The sequence below is a fragment of the Centroberyx gerrardi genome, chromosome 2 (genome assembly GCF_048128805.1).
Source record: "Centroberyx gerrardi isolate f3 chromosome 2, fCenGer3.hap1.cur.20231027, whole genome shotgun sequence".
Taxonomy (NCBI): domain Eukaryota; kingdom Metazoa; phylum Chordata; class Actinopteri; order Beryciformes; family Berycidae; genus Centroberyx; species Centroberyx gerrardi.
Genome location: NC_135998.1, coordinates 13,873,266 through 13,895,480, shown reverse-complemented (window position 1 = coordinate 13,895,480; position 22,215 = coordinate 13,873,266). Strand labels below are relative to the sequence as shown.

The window sequence follows — 22,215 nt, the reverse complement described above, 5'->3', positions numbered from 1 at the left end:
TATGTAAACATGGATACGAAGGATTCACAAACAAATCCGTTTGGAAATCGCTTGATAAATGAGGCCCATTGATTGTAATCTCATCCCGATAACATAAAGATATACAGAAAGCTGAAAAGCTGTAAATTATTCTCAGAATAACAGTAGGATAACAGCTCAGATTTCATAAAACTCTAGGCTAACGGGTAACATATCAGCACTCCTGTTTTAGGATAGACCCTATTTCAGAATCCAGAGCATGGTTTACTAAAAGCATATTGGTATTCACTTCATCTTCACTTTGTCCAAGGATTCCTTCAGACACCCAGGTCACATGTCCAGGCCGTACATATTCCATTTTCAACTGGTTGTGTTAATCACTCACTTGTCCAAAGCTCTCCTCCATCTTTTTAAACATGCACCGATTTTAGATCACTCACTCACTTATTATTCTCACTCTCTAATAAGGCTAACCATTTCATGTTTTGCCTTTTCCACATTCTCACTCTACCCACCCTCTTCTCACAGTTAGTCTTAGATCTGTATTTGTCCTCTTTCATTTGTTGCTTGAAGAAAGGAAGCCCTCAAATCCTCGTTGGGAAGTGCACATCGCCATAAATTGAGAGCACATTGTCACAGGGTTTGTGCTGAACTGGTTGTTCATATGTCGCAAACAAGGGTACTTCTACTGTATATTGTGTTTTGTTTTTAAATTAGTGCCGGGTAGTGGAGAAATAAAGACCTCATCGAAGTCAGCAATATATTTACGGTTGTCATTTGGCGACAGCTAGTCAGCAAAGAAAAGTTGCGTGCAACTTAACTTTGAGGCAACATCTCCCATTAGTTGTCAATTAAGTGCTACTGTTAGTCCTATATGTCCAGTATATGTCCCTTGCTGTATGAGTCATGCTTCAGCTAGCAATTATTTAGCAGATATTGGTTGACAAACTTTGCGGCGATGTGGTTGCGAGTGCTTTGAACTCATTGTCAGGGAAAATAATGGTGTTTTGGGACTAGGGTGTGTCTCTCTGCAAAGAGAGTGAAGATGTTTCTGAGGGAAGAAATGTAGCTACTCGCCACCATCCTGTGTGTGTCCCTAATGGGTTCAGGTTACCTCCTCTCCTCTCCTCTCCTCTCTCTTCTCCTCTCCTCTCCTCTCCGCTCTGCTCCTCTCCACTCCTCTCCTCTCCTCTCCTCTCCTCTCCTCTCCTCTCCTCTCCTCTCTCCTCTCCTCTCTTCTCCTCTCTCATCTCACCTCTCCTCTCCTCTCCTCTCCTCTCCACTCCTCTCCTCTCCTCCTCTCTCTTCTCCTCTCTTCTTCTCTCTCATCTCACCTCTCTTAGGTCACATTTTGTCCATGCCTCTTCCAGTTTACCAGTTAAAATGTTATCACATTTCCTTTTATTGGGTTTACTTAAGCAGTTGGCTCACATGTTCATACAGTGTCCATTAGTGCACATCATTACTGTACTTTGTGAATTCTGGGAATTAATTGTTGACTCGATGTTGTAAAGCTACCAGAAGATGGCGCCAGCAGAGCAGGGAAGTGGCATGTTCAATTCACAGCAAACGGTCACACGCTTCTATTGTTTATTTTACATGCTTGGAGATAAGAGCATGTGATTTCACACATTCCATAAATAGATAATCTGTTGATGGATCACAATGATTTTGATGGAAAACAGATTTGAGATGCTAGTGCTGTGTCGTTTTGTGGCCAGTGACTCGTTGCCATTTGAGGTAAGAAAGAAGTTATCCCACACACATCCAGTGTTGTCAATACCTTGTGGTGAAGTCACCCCATTCACTGACACCTGGCCATCCAGATATCATGTTTTGGTTTTCGTCTACACACTATTATGCACATTTCCTTCCCCACCAGTCAGCCCATCCAGTCAGAGACGAGTCAGTGTGTCTAAACTTGTTGTTTGTTATGCAGGTGATTTCTGAGGAAGGGGTCAGCTTTAAGGTCAGTTTCTTCTCTCGCTCTCTTTCTTTTTCTCCTCCTGACTCTCTCTCTCTCTCTCTCTCTCTCTCTCTCTCTCTCTCTCTCTCTCTCTCTATAGCTTGTGTTTTTCTATTTTTCTCTAATTCTGTGATGTGATTCCGTGGTGATTCTGTCTGTGCTTTGTGCTCTCTGTATTTTGACTGGCTGTTGATTGATGGCCTTAGCTAGCCTATTCAACACTTGTTTTGATGATGGTAGTGATACAGTAGACACTCGCATATAGGACTTAGTTCTACCTGACAACTGCCCAGGCTTTTAGCAAGACCTGAAACTGACAAGGCTTATCCGAAGCTGTATAATGAAGTGGTTATGTCAGATATATATGGACTTAATGGCTCTCAGTAGAGAATTGATTGTTGCCTTACAACAAAAACAGTTTCTTAAAAGCAGAGGCAATTTGACTTCATTTATATAAGAATCTTTTCTCATTATATGGCACTGGGAATTTAGACAGTGTAGTTGTAGTATCCATCCTGCTATAGGCAATTGTAGGACTATGGCTGCATTGCACAAATGGTAAAACATATGTGGCACAGATATTATCTATGGCTGTCTATACATGCAGAGCCCACTTTGAATATTGAACCTGATTACTCAGCTATGAAAACATAATGCGTAGGCCACAAAGGACGAAAAATCAGATTCTCTATTCTTGTGTAAATCAGCCTATCCTGCCTATTGCTCAACAGTGCCCTCTGCAGGTTACTTCTGCTGTCCCCCAGTATTTTCTGCCGCCACAGCAGGCAGGTGAAATAGGGCCTTGCCTCCTTTTGTATGGCTTGATGGTTTGTCTACCCTTTAGCTTGCTCTTTGTTTGCTATAGGTAGCTTTGGAACAAGCTTAGGCTCAGTTAGAGTTGACAGCAGTTCTGATCTCTTGCTGTACAAATGAACTGATCTAGGAGTTTCACAACCAAAATTGACATACCTACTAATCACTAATATTGGATTAAATGTAATAAACATATCTCACACCAACATAAAATGTAGGCTAAATCATTTGAAAGGTGCCTTCCTTCCTTGAACACACTGGAAATGAATCTCAAGATCACTGTTAAATGGGCAGCACAGAGCTGCCGCTCAGTGAACTCTGTGCACACTCCCACAACATGAAAGAGGAAATTCCAACACACTTGATGTAGGCCTAAGGATTAGCTTGTTAGTTGCTTGTTAGTTGCTAATTTTGACTTGTTTTGTTGAGTAACTGTTGTAGGCCAGGTCAGTACAATGATCTCTAAAACAGGCATATCTGTGTGTGCTTTTAATTATGTGTATATGAGTCTAAATGTGTGGGTTTTTATGCTTCCTTTTGTCCCTACTCCTCGGTGTGTTTGTGCATGTCTGTTTCTATGTGTGTGTGTGTGTGTGTGTGTGTGTGTTCTTGTTTCTACACCTGTATGTGTGTGTGTCAGATCGTGGGGAACGGAAGTGAGCAGCAACTACAGAGAGAGTTAGAGGATGTTCTGATGGACCCATCAGTAGCTGACACTGGACTTGCACCAGAAATAGGAATGGACCACCTTGTTGGGGGGGACCATGGCCTTCCCACTACAGCGTCACCTGTACCACCAGGCACAGACCCTCTCAGCACACCCCCGCCCAAGGTGGAGATGGTGCTTCCAGTTCAGACGGCTCAGGAGAGTGAGCTGAATGAGCGGTCGTACCGAGGTGAGCCGTGACGGGACTTTTCTCATTTTCTTTTCTAGCTTCTGTCAAAGCACATACTGTACACTGGCTCAATATTCACAGTGTTATAGTTGTTGTTTTTAAGGCACTAAGAGCAAGGGCATTGTAGCACCAAGGTGTTTAAGTCACATCATACAGTACGTTCTCCCCTTCCCTCTCTTTTTTCCTCCCTTGTAGCAGATGTTGTCTTGACATTTTCTTCTCATTTACCTTGTGCCCTCTATTCAAATATGAATATAAATTTTGTATTTTGTATAGTTGTACTGTTGTAGAAGTTTTAGTGATTCATTGATATACACCTTTCTCTTCTCTACCCACCTGCCCCCTCCCCCTAATTCATTCCTCCTTGAAGAAGGCAAGTCATCTCATCTCAGACAATGACAATGTTGTTGATGTATAACAATAAGATCATAATATGAATCTTCAAAAAAATAATAGAATCCCTTTCCTTTCCTTTCCTTTCCTTTCCTTTCCTGTCCTCTCCTCTCCTCTCCTCTCCTCTCCTCTCCTCTCCTCTAATTCCACTTTGCAGCGGACGAGTCGTCGTCAGAAGGCAGCCCCGGGACTCCCATCCCAGATGAGGACAGTGTAGTGTTCAGCCAGCTGACATATCTGGGCTGTGCTTCGGTCAACGCCCCCCGCAGTGAGGTGGAGGCCCTCCGCATGATGAGTATCCTCAGAGGGCAGTGCCAACTCCCCCTGGACGTCACGCTGTCGGTGCCAGGCGTGTCTGAAGGCACTGTCAGGTAAGGGGAACGTATGGATTATCAGTGCCAGCTTGATGTGGATATTACACTGTATAATATGTTGTCAAGGGCACTTAGAGTAGAATTTTTTACAGATGTGGTGGCTAGGGATAATTTTGGATATGAGGCCCAGGTTCGGTCCGGGGCCCGGACGCCAGTAGGAGTTGCAGTTTAAAGGATTTTATTTGGAAATTGATGCATGATGCAAAGTGTGGATGCACTTCCATAGAGTCTACTGTAGTTTGTCCTCTTTGTTGCAATACTGCTAGAAAACTGCTCCTGTTCTGTGGAGAATTGGACTGCACACACACTCTAACCTGAGCCTACGTCATGTCACAACCTCTCAGTCAATGGCATAAACAGTGTACAGTTGTGTAATTTGTGTACAATTTTAGAGTAACTGGTATTGTGAATAACACAATAATAAAACAGTGTGGTATGAGCACTATATATTTTTTATTCATTTCCATAAATTCAGTTACAAACTTAGTATTTTTGGAGGTGCTATAGATGTAATATATATAAGAAAGGAACCAATAAGGGAATCATTAAGGAATCAGTTTGTTAAAAAGGAATTGTTCTGGAATCGACATTGTTAAAGTCTTATTAATTCCCAACCCTAATGATATATAGACAGCTGTGCTGAGCAATAAGGCCAGAAGATGATTTTTCATCATATTTATATTTTTATAGCTATGGAGGGCCACAGTAGGTAAACGAAACTAAAGGACACCCTGATCAATACTGTAATGTATATGCATAGACACCGACACATCCAAACACATACGCTTGTACACAGGCAGGCATATGCACACATTATACACACATGAGAGACACGCACACTACACACACGCAGACCTCACTCTGCGGTAATGGCTTTTCAGATTGCAAACAAAAACCTTTTATCCTGTTCTCAACTCTTACAGGTTGCTGGACCCCCACACCAGTACGGAGATCGCCAACTACCCCATCTATAAGATTCTGTTCTGTGTGCGCGGCCATGATGGCACACCAGAGAGCGACTGCTTTGCCTTCACTGAGAGCCACTACAATGCTGAGATCTTCAGAATCCATGTTTTCCGCTGCCAAATCCAAGAGGCGGTGAGGATTCACTGATTTGATTGACTGTACACTTTAGCTCCATATATGCAGCTCTCTTCTCCACACTGCTGACAGTCATCACAAAGACCTGCACATAAACAGGAATGCATTTGCTGATTTTTACTGATAGATAAAATAGAGGATAGATTTATCTTTTCTCTGTTTCTTCCAGTTGCTTTGCTTTCACATTAAGGCACATTATAACACACACACAAACTCTCACACACACACACACACACACACACACACACACACACACATGTGCACAAACCAGTTGCCCAGCAATGTTGCTGCTATTCACATAGTGAACAACAGGGGGAGCAAGAACTGCTCTCACAGATCTCTGCTCTGACTACACTGTTTCGCTTGACACTTTATTCCTCTCTCTTGCTTTCCCACTTTTTCTATCTCATTCTCTGTGGGTCACATGTCTTGCCTCCGCTCACATTAAAATACACAAACACAGACACAGACACACACACTTGGTGCCCTCAGTACCCTGGTTGACCTTCTCTTGAATAGTTGAGCTCTCTGTAGCCTGTCCCTCAGGGTGTTATGTCAGTGTGGGTGCTCCCTCAATGGACCCTAAGGATTTATGTCCAGCTCTGCAGGCTGCTCTCCCATGCACACGCTTGCACACAGACAGGCGCGCGCTCGCACAATCACCCAAACCAGCTTCCAAGGGAAACTAAGTGTCATTGCTCATATAGTCCCATCAGTAGACATATAAAGGAAGAGGAGAGGGAAGCCACTCATGAATCTGGGTTAAAGTACTGCTTCAGTGTTCAGTGACCTAATTTCCCCTTCATGGAAGCACTCTCCTTCAGTGTCACTAAGAGCCCCCAGACAGACACTACTTTATCAGTCCCACATCATCTCACTATCCAGTTTCCCACCTTCCAGACTCTCATCCTTTACACACAGATGCTCACACTAACACACACACACACACACATATGCACGCACAAACCCCCACCTATAGTATTTCACCTGTTTACCTAACAACCAGATGTCTCCCTCCTGCTCCCCCTGCCCTCCTTTTTTTTCTTCATCCTCTTCCCCACAGTCTTACCGCTCTGCGCTCCCGGTTTCTTTCAGCTGTCATCTTACCTCACCGGCCCCCTCTCCTCACAAACCCCGAGCAGCCGACCAAACTCCAGCACTTCCAACTTTTCTTTTTTTTTTCTCCGCTTCTTATTCTGACCATCAGCCCGTAGTGAGTCAGCCCGTTTCTTCTCCTGGAAAAAGTCATGCTAGTCACACGCCTCACATCAGCCCTCAAACCCACTGTAAACAACCTCCTCAGCCTTCCTAAACCACCACCTTCACCCCGCGCCTCCTGCTAGCTCAGGAGTTCTCATTTTTGGGGCACAATAGCCATACCTAAAAGATACAGACTTATTGACCAAATTCTTATTTTTTCTGCTTTTTCACAATTCTCTGATCACGTACCCACACCCGCTGTATTCACACACTGTACTGAGGTAGCGTTGTGGTGGCTCCTTGCAGTATCAGGCCATCAGAGCCCCTCGGCTGTGTTCTCTGCCCTAAGCAAGCAACCTAATCCTAAAATCAAATCGCGAAGAGCATGTGAAGCATTCTTTACCTATAAATGGAAAAGTATGACACAGTCTCTGGAGAAATAAGGCATTTTAGAATATATAAATTACTAGCTATCTTTAGGACTTCTGACTTCTGACAAAATAGCAGCATTGTTGAGGATGTAATCATATGTTTTTTTTTTGAGATTTTGAGTAATAGATAAAAAAAAAATTCCTAAACGGATTTGGGGATTTTGGAAAGGAACTCTCCATGCATAAAGCAAACCACCTCCTCAGTCCTACTCTGCCTTCCTGTGCCAGACCTCCCAGTCAGGCCCCCAAGGCTAGTAGCTAACAATTCCCAGTCTCCTGGTGTTGATAGTGATGCAGAACCCTGCTGAGTCATATGTCCAACACCTCCCTTTTCTCCCATAAACTTGCTGCCCCTGTCCAGAGATGTATATCTAGAGCTGTGCGATTCAAATCAGTAAGGCTCCAGTGGACTGGTTTCACTTAAGCCATTTGGGATCTTAATCTAAATAAAATGAAATGTTTACAAGGAGGAGCACAAACTGGGCATTGACAGATGGCTGTAGATCTAGATTGTCAATCAGGTAGAAGCTAAGGATACTTCCGATGCCTCATATTAAAATGTACGTAACGATAGTGTTGCCAAGTAAGAAATTGTTGCCTCACCACAAAGTAAAAACAAGCAACTGGATGCTTGAAAATTCTTTAATGCTACAGTTTTTCCTCAAATCCAGAGAGAGACACATGTAATTTAGTTTTATAGGAAATACTAGAGTGAAAACTGTAACACTTAAACATTTTCTTCAGGCTTTTTATTTTTAATATTCTCCTGCATTTGCATAAAGGGACAAAAAAATGTCCAGTTCCAGGGCAGAGGCTGTGTTCATAACTCCAGTGGCCAAGACAAAAGGGTAAAATCACACAGTTCAAGGTCTTGCAGATCAGTGATCAGCTGTCCCAGGCCCAATATAACTCCTTTCCACTACATAAAAAAAGAACAAAAAGGCCATGTGGAGCCATGCAAAACTGATCAGCTTTGGCACAAACATTGATTGGAAAAGTGCAGAACAAGAATACCATTGTTCAAACCTTTCAATGTTTCAACTCGCATAATTTCATAGATACAAGACTGGGCCCCCATCTAGCTCCACTCATCCTCCGTCTCCTACATCCAGCCCCCCATTGTTCCTCAACAAATAAACCCCTCCGCGATTCCCTAACATCCTCCCACTCCACCAGAAAGAAAACAAAGCCATTGTGTAGGAGAGGTTAGAAGCTGCTTTATACTTTGGCCTTAAAACAAAGCAAGAGAACACTGTCATTTATTGATAACAGCAGTTTCCCCACACCATCTCCCAGTCACTAACCCCCAAGCTCTGCTGAGCGCTGGGGTTACAGATGATCCAGAACCACTGTGGTGTCGACCTCTGTTGGGGACAAGCTTTTGTTTGTGTCATCGTGTGTGCGTGTTTGCTTTTGTGTGTGTATACAGTCATGACAAATGAAAGAAAGATTGTGTAGCCAAGCTCACAAGTCTGAGGTCTTGTGAGTGGGACTTCAACCTAAATCAAATCAAAAGAACAGTACAATAAGTGAACGGTAATAAGTAAATGAATCGGTAACAACCAGTTTTCCAGTCTGTACCCCCCACCCCCCATCTCTGCTCGTCACTGGGGCTGCAGATGCAGCAGCACCCTGCGGTCTCTGGTGGGGGTGAGTTTCTGTTTTCCGTTTAATGTTGATAGGGACAATAACTCCACACTCAGATTTATAGGCAATGATAAGTCAGTATGTTGACTAAAACTTAATTGATATGTCTTTTTTTCAAGCCAAAAAAGCAAATGTCCAAGTGTTATTATTAGACCAGTGTTTTGCATTGTAATATATTATCTCTTCACTGGACATTTCTGTTGGATCTCTGCTCCTAATTAGCTAGCTTATTTGTCGCTGTTGTGAAACTGTGACTTTATTGTATGTGTAAATTATAGGATAGGATGAGGGTGGAGGCTGTGCCAGAGACTTGTGTAGAAGAACATAAATTCTATCAGTTCCCACTGCCAATTATTATTGCGAGGAGCACTGTGCTCTGTGTGTTGTTAGTTTGTTCGTTCATTTGTTCATGCATGCATTCTTGGGTGCATATGTATGTGCATGTGTGTGCAAAGCTTTATGTCATGCACACTGCTTAGGGGAATTACGGTATGCACTCTTTAGGACGCACAGAGCCGTGAGAGTCCTAGATAAGGAAATCCAGTGTGCGCTCGTACACCAGACAGTACGGTAAAAGTCATCAAGCATCAACCAACTGGAGGCTGGTGCGCTGTACATCCACATACCAGGAAGTAGCTTAGTGGTTTTTTAACTGTAGTGGGTCAATCAGTGCATCAATTAAATATTTTGTTCAACAATTCAAGGTGGAGTTTTTAAAGTCAACATAGTTTCACTCGCTACAATCGTGCATACACCCCTAGACACCTAAAAAGCACAAGTGTACTTGTTCTTTATAAGACACAAGTTTTGGCCCTTTGGGCTTCATCAGTGTTATAAATTCAAATCAAAAGTTCGATGGCAGCATTTACTGGCAGTTGTGCAAACTAGAGGAGGTGCTGCTTTTTGTTTTCTCAAATTTAATTTTTTTGTGTGGGCGGAGTGTGACAGTGAACTGATCACACATGTAATTGCCAAGTCTTTCAAAATCTACCGAATACATCTGTATTGTTTGTCTCTGTATTTCTTGTGTTGATGTGGAGATGTAAGTAAATGACGTGTGTGTGTGTGTGTGTGTGCGTGTCTGAGCAATTGAGTTATAGTTTATGTGTTTATGTGGTTGTGTCTAGATATTTGTGTGTCTGTACATGTGGAAGTGTGTGTACAGTATGTCTTACTGCTGTGGGTCTGTATGAGATTATTAACTGATACTACTGTAGGTACTATGTAATTAGAGGTCCCAGTCATGTGAATGCTGATGCTTGTGCCAGAGAAGTCTTATGTCATTAGATTAATAACTCTAGATCAAACGATCTCTTGTCTGTGAAAACGCACAAGACACTCATACGTGGTCACAAGCATATTGAGGCAGTGAGTTAAAATTAGCTTTTGTTTGCTTCATGTAAAAACAGATTAGAACACTCACAGTGGAAAAAAGTAAGAACTACTAAGTAGAACTACTAAGTACTTTTAGCCAGGTGACGTTGTCAGCCATTAGCTTCTCAGCTAGTTTATCTCCCATCTGTTATCTATCTATGAGGAGATTAACTAACACAAAAGAGTAAACCACAGCTCATATGATAAAGCCAACTTGTAATCACATTGTATCATATCTCCCCTAGGCTCTTAGTGTGTGTGAGAGAGAGAGAGGGAGAGAGAGAGAGAGAGAGAGAGAGAGAGAGAGAGAGAGAGTTTTACAAATGTATGTCTCACTTGTGTATTAAAGTGTGTTTGGGTATGGAATTTTTGTGCATTATTGTACAGCTTTGTGTACTTTATGTGTGTATGTACGTATATTCTCTGTACAGTCTTGTGTGTTTATAGTGGATTTCTAGTGTGTGTGTGTTTCTGTGTGTGCGTTTCTGTGTGTCTGGATGCATCTGTGTGTACACACACACATGCATGATTACTTAACAGTATGTTACTATATGGCTTTGTATGTCATGTCTTACCCCAAAACATGCCAATTTTGAATCCTTGAATTTCACCAAACACAATGTTGAGATTCATTGAAAAGTCTTTGAATTTGATGTCCAAGTGAGTGTGGGAACCGTGTAAATTGTATGTGTGTGTTATCATCCCACCCCATTTTAGTGGCTTACTGTATGTTTTTGTGTATATTAAAGTGTGTGTGTGTGTGTGTACTGTATCTGCAGGTGAGTAGGATACTGTACAGCTTTGCCACAGCGTTCCGGCGGTCAGCTAAGAAGGCAGTGCTGTCGTCCCAGCAGGCCACTCCCCTCACCCCTGACAGCGACTTGTTCACCTTCACCGTCAGCCTGGAGATCAAGGAGGATGACGGCAAGGGTACCTTCAGGTGAGATACACACACACACACACACACACACAAACACACATTTGCCTGTGTAACTCGATTTGTAGAGCATGGCATTAACACTCTGGGTTCCTACGCAGTTGTTGTACCAGGTGAGCACAATTTGACATGACCCAGTTACAAAACCCATGAACCATTATAGATTTGAGAATATATGATTTTTTTTTTTTTTTTCGTGGTAGCCACCCTCGATCATCCAAGTGTATGTATGCGTTGCATTTATGAACAGAACAGTATTGGACCGCTCTCTCAAAATCCACATTAACTGAATTAGCTGCCTCTCTGACCTTCCCTCATGCTCTTAGATCTTTTAGTGTCCCACACCGTGAAAATGAACATGACAGTCATGTAACAAGGCAATGATGAAAATAACACCAAAGAGAAAAGAGACTTGAGGCTCCCTTTTTTGTCTCGGAGCTGTAGACACATGCTTACTTTAATTTATAATTTTTTTTATAATCCTTCCCCTCCCAGATCCACATAGAGATGTATTCCTCATCACAAGCACACACACATACACATGCACACTTGTGCACTCACACACACCTGGCCCATTCTTGTCCCTCATCCTCCTTTTACAGGACAGTTATTGGCTCATTTCAATGTTTTAATGTGCAAAGCCCTTTTTATGTCTCACAGTACATTCATATTTTTGACCTCTGTTTAACCAAGCATGTTAAGTAAGAATACGCTCTGATTTAATGCGGTGGCCTGGCTCGGGAGAGTTATTGCAGGGAGAATGAGACATTCATGAGAGCATTCAGACTTCTGTCGTAGGCCCTGTCCTTGTCTTCCTTACTCTTATTCAGCTTCCACAGACTGTGAATTTCTTGGGGTTTCTCTCCAAAAACATGAATATTCCCACAGACAACACATCGACACTTAATCTACACTGAGACAAGATAACACAAAGGAAATCAGTCGGTTTTGAGGTTCAGTCATGGTGTTACTTTAAGGAGCTGTTGACCCCTTCGACCCCTCTCCCCCACCGTCTTTCTCTATTTTGATTTTCCCATTTACTCAGTCACTTCCGTGAGTTCACAAACTGCCCCAAATACCCAGCTTATTTGGAAAACAAAAAAAAAAATTGCCTGTGATTATTTTTAGCTAGCACATATTTCCTCCTCATTAGTTCTTGGTTGATTATTTTTAGTTTGCTTGACTTCCAAGCGTGCAGCTTTCACACGCAAGTGCACATACACTGTGTTATCTGTGGATAAGCAATTTTCCCCTTGTTAAAACAACCGATGAGATATGGAACAGATGCACTATAGAAATAAAGATACAATATCCATGAAATGTGAAATATTTTTGAATCCTTCTTCTTCCCCTAATAGGGTGTAAACAAGCCTGTTTATCTATAGTCGATACACAGAACATTATAAGACCATGAGTCAGGCTGATATTCCAGTTGACCAGGTTCTATCTGGCACAAATGTTTGCAGTAGATTTCAAAATGATTAATGGAATTTTCCTTTTTTTTTTACTCAGGAATCTCTTAACTGAAATCTCTTTTCAGTGTTTCCTCAGGAATTTGTATCACTGAGGGTTTAGAGAATGTTGATTACTGTTCCTGTCTCAAAGCTGGTCCTCTTTCCTGCTCTTTTGCATGCTTATACTGTGATAAAGGGGCCTGTTGTAAACAGGGGCCATGCTTTTAATTTTTGTCAGTCAATCAGACCGACTGACTGGGGGCGAATTCCATTGGTGTAGCAGAGGGAACACTAGTTACTGTGTTGTGTGTAGTTGTGTTTGCTAGTTTGTGAGCACAATAAGAAGAAACTGCTATATTTATTGATATCCTTCCCAGTAAGACATAATAAATACAGTCATGGGTCTGCTCAGCTTGTGGTCCACCATTACCCATAACTTCCTGAATATCATTTCAATTTCATGGCTGATTTTCAATGTAAATGTAAATGTTTCAAATAGTAAAGCTGTCTTACAGTATAATGTGGTCACTGTTACACAGACCACTGTATCTGCTACACAATTTAGCTAGGGCTAATGTGCTTATATATAATCTTTCCAGACTTATCCTTAGTGCTAAGTTAATCTTTGTTTTTTTCCATCAGTGATCTTTTTGCTGACAAGCATTTGGGAAATATTATTTATTTTTCTTTTCACATATTCAGTGCTGTGGCGAAAGACAAAGACAAGCAGAGCTTCAAGCTGCGCGCAGGAATGGACAAGAAAATTGTCATTTATGTCCAGCAGACCTCCAATAAGGAACTGGCTATTGAGAGGTAAAATACCACCTACACACACACACACACACACACACACACACACACACACACATAACACACACAGAAACGCATCTTCAGAGTAGCACCGAAAGTCCCAGTTGTACTGTACAGTATGTCTCTAAAAACATTATAGTTTCACTTTGGTGGTCAGATAAAAGTGATATCTGGTCAGCGATTAGCCAACTTTAAGGGTGCCAGGAACCACAGATGAAAACTAATCTGTTTTCTAAATGTTCAGTGGCATACCTTGTCAGATCCTTGTCATGAAGTAGAAAAGGATACTTTTTGGCATGATTGGGCTGTCTGCCTTCCTAATTTATTTCATATTTTATTGGTATGTTTGACATTCCAGTGAAATAGTTCAGGAAAGAGGGCTGCAGTCGCACAGCATGAGCCAGGATGCGGAGATGATGTATTGTTAACATGGGCCTTAGATGACTTGAGCAGTTACGATGCCCTGTGGTCAGCCTACTTTTTAAGACCGACCGGAACTACGGATGAAAGCTGTTTTATATGAATGTTCAGTATCCCTCACTGTCTTAATATCTGTCAAATAAACCTCATAATGTGGTCGCGCGGAAAAGAGTGTGTTTTTGTTAAAGGGATATTCGTCTTTGGTGTAACATTTGTAGATTTTGGCATGGATAAATGGGGATTAAGGAGCAGTCGGCCGCCAATACTGGCTGTTCCTGTTACCTGTAGTGATGTCCTGTTTAATTAGTTGATGTGGCAGTTACTGTTCAGGAAAGATAGATAAAATGCAAAATAGATGTTTGGTTCACCAGTGATCTAAAATGTGGGGATAACTTTGTACCCTGCTAGTGTGTTTTTTCCTGTTGTTTTTCCTCTTAGCTCTGCCTCTCCATATCTACAGCTCGAGCTTAGATGCCTCGTTATGGGTATTACATTGTTTCTTACAGCTTCTGACTAAGCCTTACTGAATGTTCTAGTGTCAAAACCGTAAGTCCATAGACTGGAACTATCTGCCTCTTGATATCGGATCAGCAACTTCTGTGCTCTCTGTAAAACCCTCATAGAAACTTTGTTTATTTATACATGGGTCTTAAATCAAGTGTTTTTAAATTTTAATTGATTTGTTTTTGTCTTTGTACCTCTGTATGAAAGGTGGTACAAAGTTTATTATTATTATTAGTAGAAGTAGTTGAAGAAGGAGAACAAGTATAGGTTATTTGTGGTGGTGGCATCTGGAGTCAAGTAGCAAATTCAACATAGTAATTGGTGTTGATATGTTTTTGCGACAGTTTGGGAAATATTGGGAAATAGTGTTTCCCATACACAGTTAAAAAGGTGCCATGAAAACTAGATTTTTTGGGGGGGCATTTTCATCTTTATTACATACTTCAAAGTAGAAAGAGACATGAAAGATTGGGAGAGAAAGGGGGATGACATGTGACAAAAGTCTTGGGCCGGATTCGAACCCAGGACGCTGCAGTTACATAGTATGCACCTAAACCACTGAGCCACCAGGATGCCCGAAAAGTAGCCTGACCCTTGCTGTAAAATAACCCTCATGCGCTGACGTAAGGATGAAAAACGAGAGGCTGAAGGAAGCGAGGATCTATTAAAAGAAGACAGAATTTGTCATACATCTCAGACTGACCGAGTTCATTCCATCCGCTGCAGTTGAGATGTCTCTGCTTAAAACGTCTGACGAGACATTCATAACAAAGGCATTACTCAGCCATAACTGATAAACACACACTGGGAATATCTTTACATCCGTCTATCTATCTGTGTCAGGGTTTAAGTGTTCCGGCACAGCCGTGAGATGCTGATTGATGCGAACCTGTCTCTGAGACTGTTAATTTTCCGTGGTTTAATGAAGCTGTTGAAATTTAAACATTCCATCACCTTCTGGTGAACTTCCCTTTCATGGTGGTTTGTTATCGTACGATGGGCCCGGACAAGGTGAGGATTGGGAATGGATTTTCTTGAAGTGCTGTGTTTAATGTTCTCCATGTTCTGGTCTGTGTTAGAGGAGATCAATCCAGGAAGCTATTTGTGGTAAAATATGTATGATGTTTTACAACTGGTTTTACTCTAAAGAGAGATTTATTGTTCTGTCTGTGGTTCCCGCTCTTACTCTCTTTTTTTTCTTTTTTTTTCTCCCTTTCTCTCTTGTGTTCTTATTCATCTTGCTCTTCTCTCTTCCCTCCCTGTGTGTACATGTACGTGTGTGTATGTATGTGCGTGTTTGTTTTTGGTTGTGTGTGTTTGCATGCATGCATATGCGTGTGTGTGTATGTGTGTGTGCGTGTGTGGTTTTGTGTGTGTTTCTTCTCCAGGTGCTTTGGTCTCCTGCTGAGCCCGGGGAAAAATGTGAAGAACAGCGACATGCACCTGCTAGACCTGGTGGGTGACTCTCTGTGTGTGTGTGTGTGTGTGTGTGTGTGTGTGTGTCTGTATGAGGCTGTGCCTGTATATGCGTATGTACTAACTTCCTCTACCTTGTGCTCCTCCAGGAGTCGATGGGGAAGAGCTCCGACGGGAAGTCCTACATTATCACGGGAAGTTGGAACCCCAACACGCCTCAGTTCCAGGCTGTGAATGAGGAGACGCCTAAAGGTAGCAGCCAAAAATCTGTCAAAAATTCAAAGAAAATTGAATGATTCTCCTCAATTATTATTTACTCTTTTCATATTTAATTGGATAATTGGATATTTACGCACTCATATATCATTTGTTCGTCCATCTGACAGTCTGTCAATCCATTACATGTGATATCTCAGAAGCTGCTGATTGGATTTTTGGACTTTTTTTTCTGATTGGACTGACTTTTGATTTTGCATTCTGGCATATTCAAAATTACACACCTTCTTTGTTAGTTTGTCCAAGAGCCACACACACACACACCTACACACACCTCTAACAGCACCAATCGGATTTTGATAAAACTTTGGGAAATGATGCACCTCACCACTGCACTCCAGCATTTTCAAAATTACACTGATTGGCTGAAAGGGGGTGCTACAATTCCAGGTAAAAAAAAGGTGACATATTTGTTTGTTACTGATTGGCAGCAGACGGGACTGCATCATTTCTGATGGATGACATGTTTGCTGTTGCTTTGTTTTCACAGACAAATTCATGTATATGACGACGGCGGTGGACTTGGTGATCACAGAGGTGGAGGAGCCAGTCCGCTTTCTGCTGGAGACCCGGGTCAGAGTGTGCTCCCCAAACGACAGGCTGTTCTGGCCCTTCAGCAAGCGCAGCTACACTGAGACCTTCTATCTTAAACTACGACAGGTACGTCAAGTCATTGTAACATTTTTTTCATCTGTAATGAAATTAAATCAAATTATTACTAGGAAGATCACAAAAGGCCTCTGCCATATTGCCCCAAATGGCCGCTGTGATGTGAGAGAAAAATACTCATTTCATAGTAAAGTAGGCCTATATCATGCATATGTGTGTTTAACTACGTAATGTATCCATCTAGTGTAAGAATATTATGTGGGTGTGTGTTCATCTAACTAAGAGATGCCGTGTACCAGGCTGTGACCAATAACAGATAAGGCCGAAGGTCACACGTAGGAGTAAACTAACCGAAGCTTACAGAGGTGTCCTGTTCTTGAACAACGATGCATTGAAATGTTCCAGGTGCTTTGATGATTGTTGTGCTTAACTAACCAATAGCAGGAGACAGCTCCCATGGTAGTATAAGGTAGTAGAGGGGAGAAACCACCCTTCAGAACTGGGGTGGCAGTGCATACTATTGTTCGTTCACTCCTTTTGATACACTGCAGTTTTGTAATTACTAAATAAACATATATATAATAAACATTTTATTAATTAATCTGAGGAAGTCTCTAGTTAATTGCTTTATGTTCTGTTTTTTGTCATGTTTTTCAGTGCCTCTCACAAAGGCCTCTCTTGCCATAATGAGCCAGCTTCAGTGCCTTTTAAATGGATTATGTTTAGTTGGGAGATGATCGTCTTTAACTTATCTGATGTGTTCTGAATGTGCCTCTCTTCAGATGGAGCGCAAGGAGCGTAAGAGTCCTGCCTCGGACACGCTGTATGAGGTGGTGAGTTTGGAGAGTGAGACGGAGCGAGAGAAGAGGAAGACCACAGCTAGTCCTGGCATCCTGCCCACTGGGCCCGGCACCATGGTTCCCTCGCCGCCCGAGGATGATGAAGAGGAAGGTGATTTTTGTTGGATGCTGTGAATTCCCTTTCCCCTCCTTAATTTTTCAAAGTCACTTTTTATGGTGTTTTTGTTTTATTAAATGTGCACAGTAGAGAGGGACAAGGAATATTACTGAAAATCAGATTCATGATGTTGCAAAATGCTTGTACTGTATGCCACCTGGATGGCCTCATATTTGCCACTGTAAGTCTCCTCTCCTCTCCTCTGTCTTCCTGCTTACCCTCTTTTTATCTCTCCTCCCGACTTTTATCTCCACCTAGCATCCCACATTATGCTGCCTTTCTTTTGCTGTCTTTCTAGCCATCATTCAAAAGATGGCATGTACTTTATGACTATATAAACTTCAAAATGAAGTCCCCTACTTGTACTTAATAAAGCCACCAGGTGTCTTTACCAGTATGACCGCACAAAAGCACAGAAGAAGCCTGGCTAGCAGACCTTTATGAAATAGACAGTACTTGAATATGGTTAAAGCATTTTTGAACCACTTGTGGTGTACTTGATCCTATCAGATACCTAAACAACTTCAAAGCTGGAAACGTAACTGGCAAGACAATATAAATAACGGTTTCTCATTATTCTGCCTAGCTCTAACGCTGCACCACAGTGGTGTCCTAGGTCAGGACTGACCTCATTCAATTGTGTGCACTTCCAAAACACAATAATAAAAGTAGCTCTGCCCAGTAGCATGAAATTTACATAGTTTAATTTGCATACGACCCTACCAAATTTCTCTGTGTTCTTTTAGACATGTAGCTGTTAAATATTTTCAGCCTCTGACCCAGTTACTCTACCCAAAAAACTAATACTCTGTCCTTTGGGGCTCTACCAGAAATAGGCTTGTGCCCCACAGTAACCAAAATCCCGTGGGAGATCAAACACAGTGGTGCAGAACTCTGTGTATCTTGTCACAGTATTTAGCCAGCATTGGTGCGTGTGTGTGTGTGAGAAAGAGAGAGGGGGAAATGGAAAGGGAGGGAGAGAGAGTCAAAGGGAGAGAGCACAAGGGAGATACCTACTGTATCTGTCTTTGTGTTTGTCTTTGGTCTACTGGCCTCTCGGTTCAGTTTGGTCTCACTCTCTGGACTCTTTGTCCACTGATTACTCTAGCCAGCAGGTGGCTGAATATTTACATAATATACTCCATTTGGCTGTTTTTGTCTTTTTCAAGGACCCAAATCATCACCCGCAGCCTGTAGCGGGCACTTGGATATATACGAAAGTGGATTTCGTAGTGGAGTGGATTAATATAAAGCCAGGTTTCCTAAATTATTGAGCTGGAAACTGAAATTTGTCATGGGCCTATTGTCTGCTTAATCCCCACCTAAAAAGTAGAGTAGTAATGAGCCTGTGTCCCAGCACTCCTCAGTCTGTATACACATAGGAGAATAATGTGGTAACCAGTACTTACAAAAGGTGTGAAGTTTGTTGTTAAAATGATGGTGAAAATGGTCTGACTGTGTTTCCCTTTGTGTTTGTGTGTGTGTGTGTGTGTGTGTGTGTGTGTGTGTGTACGTGTGTACATGTGTCTGTGATCTGTCCAGATAATGATGAGCCGCTGCTCAGTGGGTCAGGTGACGTTTCCAAGGAGTGTGCAGAGAAGATCCTAGAGACCTGGGGAGACTTGCTATCTAAGTGGTGAGGCTTTTTCTCTCTCTGAATCTTAACACAGCCGCTCACTTTCATGCATGTATGCACGTGCACACACACACACACACACACACACACACACACACACACTCAGACTCACATTCATGCACATGCACACACACACAGAATTCATTTGTGTGGGGGAAATTCTGATATATGTGAGAGACAGAGAGAAAGAGAGAGAGAGAGAGAGAGAGGCAGGCAGGAGTTCCCGATAAGCAGCTTATTAAGATGGCTCCCCTCTCCAATTACTCCAATTGTTTTAATCAAAAGCTTGTGATGAACTGAATGAAAATTGCCTGGACTTTAATTAGCCATAAGTTTGTGGCTGCTGTGCTTTGAAGCGAAGTTAACATGAACTCTATAGCTCCCTGAGTCAAGGCACACACACGTACTACACAGACTGTCTCTCACTCAATCTCTCTCTTTCCTTCTCTCTCTCTCTCACACACACACACACACACACGCACACACTTCAGGCAGAGAGGCACTTGACATAGCTGTTTTGATCTGTTATCTTGTTTTTTTTCTCCTGCTTCGCCTCCGAGAGGTGAACAGCGGGTGATATTAGGCGCCTTAGAGAACACAGGCGGACAGTAGAATGTGTTACGTATATCTTCACTTTTTCTTTTCTTGTTGTACCTTTTGAATGCCAATACATATAATGCATGGTATTTCACAATTCAGCCTTGATACTTTTTTCCTCATTATTTGTTAGATGCTGTCTCTTGCTAGTGTTTATAATGTCTCTTGAGAGTATCAAATGTTGACAAGACCATTGTCTCATTTAACTGGTAAGAAATGGTAAATAAAAGAATCACAAGACTAGCCTGTTAATAAAGCCAGGCTGTGTGTGTGTGTGTGAGAGAGAGAGAGAGAGAGAGAGAGAGAGAGAGAGAGAGAGAGAGAGAGAGAGAGAGAGAGAGAGAGAGAGAGAGAGAGAGAGAGAGAGAGAGAGAGAGAGAGAGAGAGAGAGAGAGAGAGAGAGAGAGAGAGAGAGAGAGAGAGAGAGAGAGAGAGAGAGAGAGAGAGAGTTAGGATGTAGAGCTCAAGCAGAAGGGAGAGGCAAGTCACAGAGAGCCATTTACAGTCTTATGCCCCTAAGGACCAGGCCTGGCATTACTTACATCACATGCACGCACACATGCATGCACTCACACTTTCACAGTATACTTTGTTTCCCTGCTTGGTCTCAGCAGAAAATGCCATGCATTGCATAACCTGACGCTAGGAACAAATAAACAAAACAAACTCAGAAAATAGAGGGGGATGAATTAAGAGAGGGAAAAAGTGAGAGAATCATCAGGGATTCAGGGACTTTACTGTCGGCTCCAATCATGCGGTAGCTGCTAGGTAGGTAGGTAGGTACGGCTGTGCCTCCGAGGATTCTCTCTGCATCTCTAACTTTATCTCTCTCAGTTTCTGGTGTGCTGGCAGATGCCCGAGTTCATGAGGACCTCATTTATATCTACATACACCACTCTCTGAGATGGAGGATTTTCACAACAGCTTAGAAATGTAGATGTGGAGATGAGTTCTTCAAAGGAAGGCTTTAAAATTGCTTTCTATGTATTGTTTACTGTATTTTTTCTGTCTATTGTTTTCCTGTCCTGTTAAGAATTAAAAAATAGCATTTGCGGTACAAAAATGATTGCATTGCACATATTTCCCCCCCCCCACGTTCTCAAACACTCTCACATGATTTTACTGCTATAAATCATTGCATTTTTGTGTTGTTAAGTGATATCACACCTCTTTGATACCCCCACCCCACCCCTCCACACACATACGCTTGCATGGACACACACCCACATACACACTACATCCTCATGATCTCTTTCCATGGGACCATCTGTACAGATAATGATATTCCCATTTAGACACCATCTGGGGCCAATGTTGAAAAAGAGACAATTCATTGTCTTGGTTAGATACTGTAGGCAGATGTGCACGGAAAGATCACATTTGCAAAAGTATGTAATGAGGGAGTGAGCAGTGTACCTTACTTTTAAGTTTTAAGTTTGATATATATAAAATAAATAATAAAACTGCAATGTTGAATAAAGTGAAAATTAGTTTAACTTTGATTAGCCCAACGCAACCGACTGACTCTCCTCTCCTCTCCTCTCTTCAGGCATCTGAACTTATCAGTGCGTCCCAGGCAGCTGCCAGCGTTGGTGCGGAGTGGCGTTCCTGAGGCTCTCCGTGGGGAGGTGTGGCAGCTCCTGGCTGGTTGCCATAACAATGACCACCAGGTGGAGGAGTACCGCACCCTCATTACCAAGGTAAGGCCATACCAAAATCTCATCTTAGTGAAGATGGTCAGGACACACTCATTCACATGATCCCCTAATTTCACTTGGTGGGTAGCATAGTGATTATAGAGACCTTTAACAGAAAGAACCCACTGAAGTGTCCTTTAACAGACCACTGAGTCACTGCACTTTATGCCCACTCCTCCCTGTGGAGGGGGGTGAGTGGGCAATTAACATCTTATCTATTGAAATATGTTGGCAGTTGTAATTAATGTTATATCAGAGAAAATTCTCACTTTCCCAGTTGTATTTTCCACTGTGTTTGATCAGTCATGTGTGCTCAAATCATAATTACAACATTTTTAGCAGCACGTGAACGAGCAGTAATTTCAAGAAAACATTTTTCCAGTCTTTGCTTTGGGTTGGCCTATACATAGGTGCTCTATTATGCTTGGCAGCAATGCAATACATTTTTATATATGAGTTGGCTGTGGTAGTGAGTTTCAGGGGGACAGCCGATGGCTGTGTTTGATAAGTTTATCTCTCATGTGCTTTAAACTTGTGATGCTATCCCTTACTGAACTGCAGATAACGCTGATTGATTCCTTGGGCATGACACGCTCAGAGTGAGATGGCACCCATAGTGTTGTACGACAATAGGATGTGCAAAGTTTATACAACTCTCTTTCTGTAGAGGAATCACTGTCATGGTGGGTTAAGTTAAGGTTGGTAATATTTAAGGTAATAATCCACAA

General features: G+C 42.2%; 1 protein-coding gene across 2 annotated transcripts in view; it reads left to right on the top strand.

Moving 5' to 3' along the window:
* Window positions 1–22,215, top strand: part of rabgap1 (RAB GTPase activating protein 1) — a 96,410-nt gene that overhangs the window by 19,317 nt on the left and 54,878 nt on the right. Inside the window, exons 3-14 of one of the 2 annotated variants that reach the window (XM_071901303.2) lie at window positions 1,919–1,948; window positions 3,399–3,654; window positions 4,205–4,418; window positions 5,345–5,519; window positions 10,954–11,114; window positions 13,268–13,378; window positions 15,688–15,754; window positions 15,865–15,967; window positions 16,482–16,651; window positions 17,383–17,551; window positions 19,100–19,193; window positions 21,340–21,490. In XM_071901303.2, coding sequence (XP_071757404.1) covers window positions 1,919–1,948; window positions 3,399–3,654; window positions 4,205–4,418; window positions 5,345–5,519; window positions 10,954–11,114; window positions 13,268–13,378; window positions 15,688–15,754; window positions 15,865–15,967; window positions 16,482–16,651; window positions 17,383–17,551; window positions 19,100–19,193; window positions 21,340–21,490 — 1,701 coding nt within the window. The remainder of the gene's footprint in view (window positions 1–1,918; window positions 1,949–3,398; window positions 3,655–4,204; window positions 4,419–5,344; window positions 5,520–10,953; window positions 11,115–13,267; window positions 13,379–15,687; window positions 15,755–15,864; window positions 15,968–16,481; window positions 16,652–17,382; window positions 17,552–19,099; window positions 19,194–21,339; window positions 21,491–22,215) is intronic. The other variant, XM_071901304.2, reaches the window with a different exon arrangement.